This window comes from Gigantopelta aegis, chromosome 10 (assembly GCF_016097555.1).
Source record: "Gigantopelta aegis isolate Gae_Host chromosome 10, Gae_host_genome, whole genome shotgun sequence".
NCBI classification, from domain to species: Eukaryota; Metazoa; Mollusca; class Gastropoda; order Neomphalida; family Peltospiridae; genus Gigantopelta; species Gigantopelta aegis.
Genome location: NC_054708.1, coordinates 807,240 through 819,246, shown reverse-complemented (window position 1 = coordinate 819,246; position 12,007 = coordinate 807,240). Strand labels below are relative to the sequence as shown.

General features: G+C 36.0%; 1 protein-coding gene across 1 annotated transcript in view; it reads right to left on the bottom strand.

Moving 5' to 3' along the window:
* LOC121382817 overlaps positions 1-12,007 on the bottom strand; it is a 74,723-nt gene that overhangs the window by 22,467 nt on the left and 40,249 nt on the right. Inside the window, exons 17-20 of the mRNA XM_041512441.1 lie at positions 10,727-10,933; positions 9,475-9,577; positions 9,061-9,178; positions 7,326-7,480 (exon numbers count right to left, since the gene is read on the bottom strand). Coding sequence (XP_041368375.1) covers positions 7,326-7,480; positions 9,061-9,178; positions 9,475-9,577; positions 10,727-10,933 — 583 coding nt within the window. The remainder of the gene's footprint in view (positions 1-7,325; positions 7,481-9,060; positions 9,179-9,474; positions 9,578-10,726; positions 10,934-12,007) is intronic.

Here is a 12,007-nt window from a genome sequence, read left to right as displayed (position 1 = left end):
CATTTGTTTCTCTCTTACTAGACTCTTCCTATAATCGTCTACCAGTCTGTCTGTGATATCTACAGCATCTGTCAAAGAACATACACAACACATTAGTCTCTCTGTCTAACAACATATACAACACATTAGTCTCTCAGTCTAACAACATATACAACACATTAGTCTCTCAGTCTAACAACATATACAACACATTAGTCTCTCTGTCTAACAGCATATACAACACATTAGTCTCTCTGTTTAACAGCATATACAACACATTAGTCTCTCAGTCTAACAACATATACAACACATTAGTCACTCTGTCTAACAACATATACAACACATTAGTCTCTCTGTCAAACAACATATACAACACATTAGTCTCTCTGTCAAACAACATATACAACACATTAGTCTCTCAGTCTAACAACATATACAACACATTAGTCGCTCAGTCAAACAACATATACAACACATTAGTCTCTCGGTCAAACAACATATACAACACACTAGTCTCTCGGTCAAACAACATATACAACACATTAGTCTCTCAGTCAAACAACATATACAACACATTGGTATCTCTGTCAAACAACATATACAACACATTGGTATCTCGGTCAAACAACATATACAACACATTAGTCTCTTTGTCAAACAACATATACAACACATTAGTCTCTCAGTCAAACAACATATACAACACATTAGTATCTCTGTCAAACAATATATACAATGTAATATCCACATCTGCTCAAACATTTTGTATTCTCCCCATGTAGTATGCACACTTTTTTAACTTCAAAATACAGGTTAAAATGAAGGTGTGTATTATACATAGTAAAAATAATAATCTTTTAAAAATCTTCGGTAATCATTGAGGAAAAATCTTCAATCAAAAGTTTTCAGTACTTTACAGAGTTTTGATAGTGTTCATTACTATAAATGAAATATCAAATCCCTCAAGAAAATCAGTTTCTATTGTGTTACTGTTGATGGCTATAATAAATGTAAAATAAATGTATAAAAGCATCCATATCTCTCAATTATAAAAAAAAGCCCAAGAATTGACTGCATGTTTCTAATTTCCTTGACGTCTGAATAGGCCATTTCAACAAAACTAGGAATTTATATTTGTGTGTGTTTTAAATTTGTTACTAATTGCTAGTATGGCTTGGTGGACACTGAACATCTCATGCATTCATGTGTAAGATTACTAGTATGGCTTGGTGGACACTGAACATCTCATGCATTCATGTGTAAGAATTACTTGTATGGCTTGGTGGACACTGAACATCTCATGCATTCATGTGTAAGATTACTAGTATGGCTTGGTGGACACTGAACATCTCATGCATTCATGTGTAAGATTACTAGTATGGCTTGGTGGACACTGAACATCTCATGCATTCATGTGTAAGAATTACTTGTATGGCTTGGTGGACACTGAACATCTCATGCATTCATGTGTAAGATTACTAGTATGGCTTGGTGGACACTGAACATCTCATGCATTCATGTGTAAGATTACTAGTATGGCTTGGTGGACACTGAACATCTCATGCATTGATGTGTAAGAATTACTAGTATGGCTTGGTGGACACTGAACATCTCATGCATTGATGTGTAAGATTACTAGTATGGCTTGGTGGACACTGAACATCTCATGCATTCATGTGTAATATTGCTAGCATGGCTTGGTGGACACTGAACATCTCATGCATTCATGTGTAAGATTACTAGTATGGCTTGGTGGACACTGAACATCTCATGCATTCATGTGTAAGAATTACTTGTATGGCTTGGTGGACACTGAACATCTCATGCATTGATGTGTAAGATTACTAGTATGGCTTGGTGGACACTGAACATCTCATGCATTCATGTGTAAGAATTACTTGTATGGCTTGGTGGACACTGAACATCTCATGCATTGATGTGTAAGATTACTAGTATGGCTTGGTGGACACTGAACATCTCATGCATTGATGTGTAAGAATTACTAGTATGGCTTGGTGGACACTGAACATCTCATGCATTGATGTGTAAGAATTACTAGTATGGCTTGGTGGACACTGAACATCACATGCATTCATGTTTAAGAATTACTAGTATGGCTTGGTGGACACTGAACATCTCATGCATTCATGTGTAAGAATTACTAGTATGGCTTGGTGGACACTGAACATCTCATGCATTCATGTGTAAGAATTACTTGTATGGCTTGGTGGACACTGAACATCTCATGCATTCATGTGTAAGATTACTAGTATGGCTTGGTGGACACTGAACATCTCATGCATTGATGTGTAAGAATTACTAGTATGGCTTTGTGGACACTGAACATCTCATGCATTGATGTGTAAGAATTACTAGTATGGCTTGGTGGACACTGAACATCACATGCATTCATGTTTAAGAATTACTAGTATGGCTTGGTGGACACTGAACATCTCATGCATTGATGTGTAAGAATTACTAGTATGGCTTGGTGGACACTGAACATCTCATGCATTCATGTGTAAGAATTACTTGTATGGCTTGGTGGACACTGAACATCTCATGCATTCATGTGTAAGATTACTAGTATGGCTTGGTGGACACTGAACATCTCATGCATTCATGTGTAAGAATTACTAGTATGGCTTGGTGGACACTGAACATCTCATGCATTCATGTGTAAGAATTACTTGTATGGCTTGGTGGACACTGAACATCTCATGCATTCATGTGTAAGAATTACTAGTATGGCTTGGTGGACACTGAACATCTCATGCATTCATGTGTAAGATTACTAGTATGGCTTGGTGGACACTGAACATCTCATGCATTCATGTGTAAGAATTACTTGTATGGCTTGGTGGACACTGAACATCTCATGCATTCATGTGTAAGATTACTAGTATGGCTTGGTGGACACTGAACATCTCATGCATTCATGTGTAAGAATTACTTGTATGGCTTGGTGGACGCTGAACATCTCATGAATTCATGTGTAAGAATTACGTGTATGGCTTGGTGGACACTGAACATCTCATGCATTCATGTGTAAGATTACTAGTATGGCTTGGTGGACACTGAACATCTCATGCATTGATGTGTAAGAATTACTAGTATGGCTTGGTGGACACTGAACATCTCATGCATTGATGTGTAAGATTACTAGTATGGCTTGGTGGACACTGAACATCTCATGCATTCATGTGTAAGAATTACTTGTATGGCTTGGTGGACACTGAACATCTCATGCATTCATGTGTAAGAATTACTAGTATGGCTTGGTGGACACTGAACCTCATGCATTGATGTGTAAGAATTACTAGTATGGCTTGGTGGACACTGAACATCTCATGCATTCATGTTTAAGAATTACTAGTATGGCTTGGTGGACACTGAACATCTCATGCATTCATGTGTAAGAATTACTAGTATGGCTTGGTGGACACTGAACATCTCATGCATTCATGTGTAAGATTACTAGTATGGCTTGGTGGACACTGAACATCTCATGCATTCATGTGTAAGAATTACTTGTATGGCTTGGTGGACACTGAACATCTCATGCATTCATGTGTAAGAATTACTAGTATGGCTTGGTGGACACTGAACATCTCATGCATTCATGTGTAAGAATTACTAGTATGGCTTGGTGGACACTGAACATCTCATGCATTCATGTGTAAGATTACTAGTATGGCTTGGTGGACACTGAACATCTCATGCATTCATGTGTAAGAATTACTTGTATGGCTTGGTGGACACTGAACATCTCATGCATTCATGTGTAAGATTACTAGTATGGCTTGGTGGACACTGAACATCTCATGCATTCATGTGTAAGAATTACTAGTATGGCTTGGTGGACACTGAACATCTCATGCATTCATGTGTAAGATTACTAGTATGGCTTGGTGGACACTGAACATCTCATGCATTGATGTGTAAGATTACTAGTATGGCTTGGTGGACACTGAACATCTCATGCATTGATGTGTAAGATTACTAGTATGGCTTGGTGGACACTGAACATCTCATGCATTGATGTGTAAGAATTACTTGTATGGCTTGGTGGACACTGAACATATCATGCATTGATGTGTAAGATTACTAGTATGGCTTGGTGGACACTGAACATCTCATGCATTGATGTGTAAGAATTACTTGTATGGCTTGGTGGACACTGAACATCTCATGCATTCATGTGTAAGAATTACTTGTATGGCTTGGTGGACACTGAACATCTCATGCATTCATGTGTAAGAATTACTTGTATGGCTTGGTGGACACTGAACATCTCATGCATTCATGTGTAAGAATTACTTGTATGGCTTGGTGGACACTGAACATCTCATGCATTCATGTGTAAGAATTACTAGTATGGCTTGGTGGACACTGAACATCTCATGCATTCATGTGTAAGAATTACTAGTATGGCTTGGTGGACACTGAACATCTCATGCATTCATGTGTAAGAATTACTAGTATGGCTTGGTGGACACTGAACATCTCATGCATTCATGTGTAGGAATTACTAGTATGGCTTGGTGGACACTGAACATCTCATGCATTCATGTGTAAGAATTACTTGTATGGCTTGGTGGACACTGAACATCTCATGCATTCATCTGTAAGATTACTAGTATGGCTTGGTGGACACTGAACATCTCATGCATTCATGTGTAAGAATTACTAGTATGGCTTGGTGGACGCTGAACATCTCATGCATTGATGTGTAAGAATTACTAGTATGGCTTGGTGGACGCTGAACATCTCATGCATTGATGTGTAAGAATTACTAGTATGGCTTGGTGGACACTGAACATCTCATGCATTGATGTGTAAGAATTACTAGTATGGCTTGGTGGACACTGAACATCTCATGCATTGATGTGTAGGAATTACTAGTATGGCTTGGTGGACACTGAATATCTCATGCATTGATGTGTAAGAATTACTTGTATGGCTTGGTGGACACTGAACATCTCATGCATTCATGTGTAGGAATTACTAGTATGGCTTGGTGGACACTGAATATCTCATGCATTGATGTGTAAGAATTACTTGTATGGCTTGGTGGACACTGAACATCTCATGCATTGATGTGTAAGATTACTAGTATGGCTTGGTGGACACTGAACATCTCATGCATTGATGTGTAAGAATTACTAGTATGGCTTGGTGGACACTGAACATCTCATGCATTGATGTGTAAGAATTACTAGTATGGCTTGGTGGACACTGAACATCTCATGCATTCATGTGTAAGAATTACTAGTATGGCTTGGTGGACACTGAACATCTCATGCATTCATGTGTAGGAATTACTAGTATGGCTTGGTGGACACTGAACATCTCATGCATTGATGTGTAGGAATTACTAGTATGGCTTGGTGGACACTGAACATCTCATGCATTGATGTGTAAGATTACTAGTATGGCTTGGTGGACACTGAACATCTCATGCATTGATGTGTAAGAATTACTAGTATGGCTTGGTGTACACTGAACATCTCATGCATTGATGTGTAAGATTACTAGTATGGCTTGGTGGACACTGAACATCTCATGCATTGATGTGTAAGAATTACTAGTATGGCTTGGTGGACACTGAACATCTCATGCATTGATGTGTAAGAATTACTAGTATGGCTTGGTGGACACTGAACATCACATGCATTGATGTGTAAGAATTACTAGTATGGCTTGGTGCACACTGAACATCACATGCATTCATGTGTAAGAATTACTAGTATGGCTTGGTGGACACTGAACATCTCATGCATTCATGTGTAAGAATTACTAGTATGGCTTGGTGGACACTGAACATCTCATGCATTCATGCGTAAGAATTACTAGTATGGCTTGGTGGACACTGAACATCTCATGCATTCATGTGTAAGAATTACTAGTATGGCTTGGTGGACACTGAACATCTCATGCATTCATGTGTAAGAATTACTAGTATGGCTTGGTGGACACTGAACATATCATGCATTCATGTGTAAGAATTACTAGTATGGCTTGGTGGACACTGAACATCTCATGCATTGATGTGTAAGAATTACTAGTATGGCTTGGTGGACACTGAACATCTCATGCATTCATGTGTAAGAATTACTTGTATGGCTTGGTGGACACTGAACATCTCATGCATTGATGTGTAAGATTACTAGTATGGCTTGGTGGACACTGAACATCTCATGCATTCATGTATAAGATTACTAGTATGGCTTGGTGGACACTGAACATCTCATGCATTCATGTGTAACAATTACTAGTATGCTATACCAGTACTAGTGGTTTTGTTTCAGTTATTTATTACTATGAACATTTTTATAAATACTGTAATTTACACCATTTATATAATATATATATAATATAAGTATGCAAGTACTTTCATACTTGATATATAGCTGTTTTCCACTTATAAGATTTGGCTATTTTCTATGTTTAATGTAGACTACATTTTAGCTAATTTAGTGAGGAAAGTAAAGTATCTTACATTTACTATCAGTTTTGCAAGGGTACTTTGGGGGAGGTTTGGAGGGGGGTCTTAAAAAATGAAAATTAATATATAATAAAATTATAACTACCGCAAAATTTAGGGGGGGGTGGGGGGCTAGATCCACCTCTGGGTGCCTTGGAATAAATGCCCAAAGTGGGGTGCGTGCATAATATATCGGAAAATATGGTATGCAATACATTAGTCTATCTGCAATATCTACATCTGCTCAAACAACATATGCAATATCTCTGTAATATCTAAAACATTTCTCAAACATATAAATAAACATATAGTACATATACAAATACACACACACACACACACACACGCACGAACGCATGTACACCTACACACAGACACATGCACACACACGCACGCACGCATGTACACACACACACACACACACACACACACACGCACACGCACACCCGCACACACACACTGCAAAACATTCACATAGATGACATACACATGGAATACATTTTACTTTAAATTGACAGAAACACCCCCAATCAGATTTGTATTATTTCCTAATTTCCTTTTCTGTGAACTAACAACTAAAAATTAATCTAAACGGGCAAATTTTTTTTAGAAATTTTTATAGTTTGTTTTAAGGGTTTTTAATTTAAAAATAAATAATTTTTTATATTTAGAACTTACAAAACGCCTTTGAATAAATAATTTCTTGTATGTATATAAATAACTTCCTGTTGTTTGTAAATTACTTCCTGATGACAAATCACTTCCCATTTCTAAATCACTTACTGTTAGTCTACAAATCACTGCATATTTGTTTCACTTCCTACGTAACTGTACCCTTTTTAAAAATCATTCTATTTACCACCATAAACAGCGATTGAACAGGGATCAATGTCAGCAAAGAAACTGCAGATCTTAGGCAGCTTGGATCCGGTGTAACACTGACAGAAGATCTGAGGCGAGATGTCGCTGGTTCCTCTGTATCCCGAGTACTGACTGTCACTGCGAGATGTCACTCTGAAACACATCATTTTTCACAAAACACTTCACTGTCTGAAACACATTATCTTTCACAATACACTTCACTGTCTGAAACACATCATTTTTCGCAATACACTTCACTGTCTGAAACACATTATCTTTCACAATACACTTCACTATCTAAAACATCATCTTTCACAATACACTTCACTATCTGAAACACACCATCTTTCACAATACACTTCACTATCTGAAACACATCATCTTTCACAATACACTTCACTGTCTGAAACACACCATCTTTCACAATACACTTCAATATCTAAAACACATCATCTTTCAGAATACACTTCACTGTCTGAAACACATCATCTTTCACAATACACTTCACTATCTAAAACACATCATCTTTCACAATACACTTCACTATCTAAAACACATCATCTTTCAGAATACACTTCACTGTCTGAAACACATCATCTTTCACAATACACTTCACTACCTAAAACACATCATCTTTCACAATACACTTCGATCACTGTCTGAAAGACATCATCTTCCACAATACACTTCAATATCTAAAACACATCATCTTTCACAATACACTTCGATATCTAAAACACATCATCTTTCACAATACATTTCACTATCTAAAACACATCATCTTTCACAATACACTTCAATATCTAAAACACATCATCTTTCACAATACACTTCGATCACTGTCTGAAACAAATCATCTTTCACAATACACTTCACTATCTAAAACACATCATCTTTCAGAATACACTTCACTGTCTGAAACACATCATCTTTCACAATACACTTCACTATCTAAAACACATCATCTTTCAGAATACACTTCACTGTCTGAAACACATCATCTTTCAGAATACACTTCACTATCTAAAACACATCATCTTTCACAATACACTTCATTATCTAAAACACATCATCTTTCAGAATACACTTCGCTATCTAAAACACATCATCTTTCACAATACACTTCACTATCTAAAACACATCATCTTTCACAATACACTTCACTGTCTGAAACACACCATCTTTCACAATGCACTTCACTGTCTGAAACACATTTTACATTAAAATATGGCTACATATATTTACATACAAAATAGAAATAATAACCAAAGCAATTTAAAAAACAAAAAGTTTGTCCCAGCTTATCATGCAAGAAATATTTTAAGCACCATGCTAAATCAATAAAAATAATGGTAAAAACAGTTCCTTTGTTATTTATTGCTTGTATACTTAAAAATAGTAAATAACGTGACTCAACAGATTTAAGCACATGTGCACTTTTGATTGCATCAATTATATAGATTTTTCTGCATTGTCTGTTCAAGTAACAATTAAAAACTTTCCTCAACTAATAATTATAATAAAATCACAAAGCAGTTTTAAAATATACTCATACAATTATTAAGTACCATGAATCATCAGGGACCCATGCTATGTTTAATAATGCCCGAGACTGTCAGTAGCATGAAACATATAATGATGCTCACCAGACATACATGATGTGATAAATGAGAGAGGCATCATAGATATATAAAATAGCACAAAACCAAAGTAATTCTTAACACAATTCTCACCTCCATGACTTGATAAATGTACTGGGTTGGAATCTTATATTTGTAGTTTTAGGAACAGTAGATCCATTTTTCAACATCAAGTCATCAGAAACTTTATTATTGTAAACGCCACAGAGACCTGTAATAAAAAGGTTTCTATGACATGAAACCAATTATGAGATGAATCTGGCCAAACTAAAACAGATGGAACTCTGTCAATAACAATAATTTTGTCGAGTTGAAAGTCTCCCCTACCCTAAATCAAATCAGTGAATATATATATATATATAATTTAAAAACAAATAATATATATATATATATATCTGTCTATATCTATATCTATATCTAGTGGTGGTGGGGGGGGGGGGGCACTGCCCCGTGCCCCCTCACTACGCCACTGATTTTGAAAGATGTTTTTTAAAATCTAAATTTTACCTCTTGTTTTTCCGAAATCCCTTCCTGATGGCTCAATCCAAATATTGATAAAACCTCGAACGGTGTTCTTCACAGTGACTTTGGTACCAGTTGGCAGCAATACCTAAAATAATAAATAACCCAGACACTGATGAAACCTTGAACGACATCCTTCACATTCTTAGTGGTATTAACTGGCAGGAGTATTTTAAACAAACAAACTCATCTAGATACTGATGGAACCTTGAATACCATCCTTTACATTCAAAATAGTATTAACTGGCAGCAGTAATTTAAACAAACAAACTCATCCAGATACTGATGGAACCTTGAATACCATCCTTTACATTCATAACAGTATCAACTGGCAGCAGTAATTTAAACAAACTCATCCAGATACTGATGGAACCTTGAATACCATCCTTTACATTCATAATAGTATTAACTGGCAGCAGTAATTTAAACAAACAAACTCATCCAGATACTGATGGAACCTTGAATACCATCCTTTACATTCATAATAGTATTAACTGGCAGCAGTAATTTAAACAAACAAACTCATCCAGATACTGATGGAACCTTGAATACCATCCTTTACATTCATAATAGTATTAACTGGCAGCAGTAATTTAAACAAACAAACTCATCCAGATACTGATGGAACCTTGAATACCATCCTTTACATTCATAATAGTATTAACTGGCAGCAGTAATTTAAACAAACAAACTCATCCAGATACTGATGGAACCTTGAATACCATCCTTTACATTCATAATAGTATTAACTGGCAGCAGTAATTTAAACAAACAAACTCATCCAGATACTGATGGAACCTTGAATACCATCCTTTACATTCATAATAGTATTAACTGGCAGCAGTAATTTAAACAAACAAACTCATCCAAATGTAAATAAAAGAAAACCTTAAAACCCCACCTAAAACAATATGACAATAACGTTTCTGAACATATACCAACAGATATCGCAGTAATATATATGTGAGCAAGTGTGTAAATTATATCTAATATTCTCTGTGAATATGTGTTTGTAAATTATATTTAATATTCTAAAATATATATGAATTTGTGTTTGTAAATTTACCTGATATACTTGTATGTAAAATGAGTTTGTAAAATATATCAAATACAGTCACTATTATCTTGAAACTTATAAAACATACGTGGTAAATTAACCTGATATACTTGTATGTAAAATGAGTTTGTAAAATATATAAAATACAGTCACTATTATCTTGAAACTTATAAAACATACGTGGTAAATTTGCCCATTGAGTTCTTGGTAAATCTTGGTTGATGGTGTTAAGTCATTCTTGAAGAAATGTTCTGGAATGAGTGGATTTAGAAAACGTCCCAAGCCTCTCATTGAACACTTGTTGAAGCGGATCACATCATTGCCCGACCTCACAGTCAAGCCACAGTTACCGGATCCTCTAACTATCCGTTTAGTATACCCTCGAACCTGTGGCATACAAATAAAGAAAACAAAATGTTTTATTTAAGGATGTACTCAACACATTTTTATTTATTGTTATATGGTGTCAGACATATGGTTAAGGACACACAGATGAGAGAAGAAACCCGCTACCACCACTCCACTAGCCACTCTTTTTGGATTAGAAGTAAGGGATCTTTTATATACACACCATTCCATAGCTAGGAAAATATATAATATGGCCTTTGTTACACCAGTGGTGAAGCACTGGCTGGAATAAAAACTAACTCAATGGGCCCAAAGATAGGGATTAATCTTAGAGTTGATCACATAGCAGGTAAGTACTCAAAATACAAATACTGATTATCATTCGCAATCACATACAGTTTGAACCTATATGTTGACATAGTATAAATACTGATTATCATTCGCAATCACATACAGTTTGAACCTATATGTTGACATAGTATAAATACTGATTATCATTCGCAATCACATAGAGTTTGAACCTATATGTTGGCATAGTATAAATACTGATTATCATTCGCAATCACATACAGTTTGAACCTATATGTTGACATAATATAAATACTGATTTGCACTTGCTACAACAGTTTGAAGCTACGAGTTAGAAATACTGATTATAATCTAAACAAAACATTAACATTTAAAAAATGGTATCTCTTCACAAGGCAGAGGCAAAAGGATGTTTTCATAAGGTCATGTCTGCTCCTTTAATCATTGTCAACTTATTGCCATTTGTAGGACTGCCACTACCAATGACGATTCATCCTTCCTACTTTATTTGGAGGAATGCCACTACCAATGACGATTCATCCTTCCTACTTTATTTGGAGGACTGCCACTACCAATGACAATTCATTCTTCCTACTTTATTTGTAGGACTGCCACTCCCCAGGACAATTCATCCTTCCTACTTTATTTGTAGGACTGCCACTACCCAGGACAATTCATCCTTCCTACTTTATTTGGAGGACTGCCACTACCAATGACGATTCATCCTTCCTACTTTATTTGTAGGACTGCCACTTCCCAGGACAATTCATCCTTCCTACTTTATTTGTAGGACTGCCACTTACT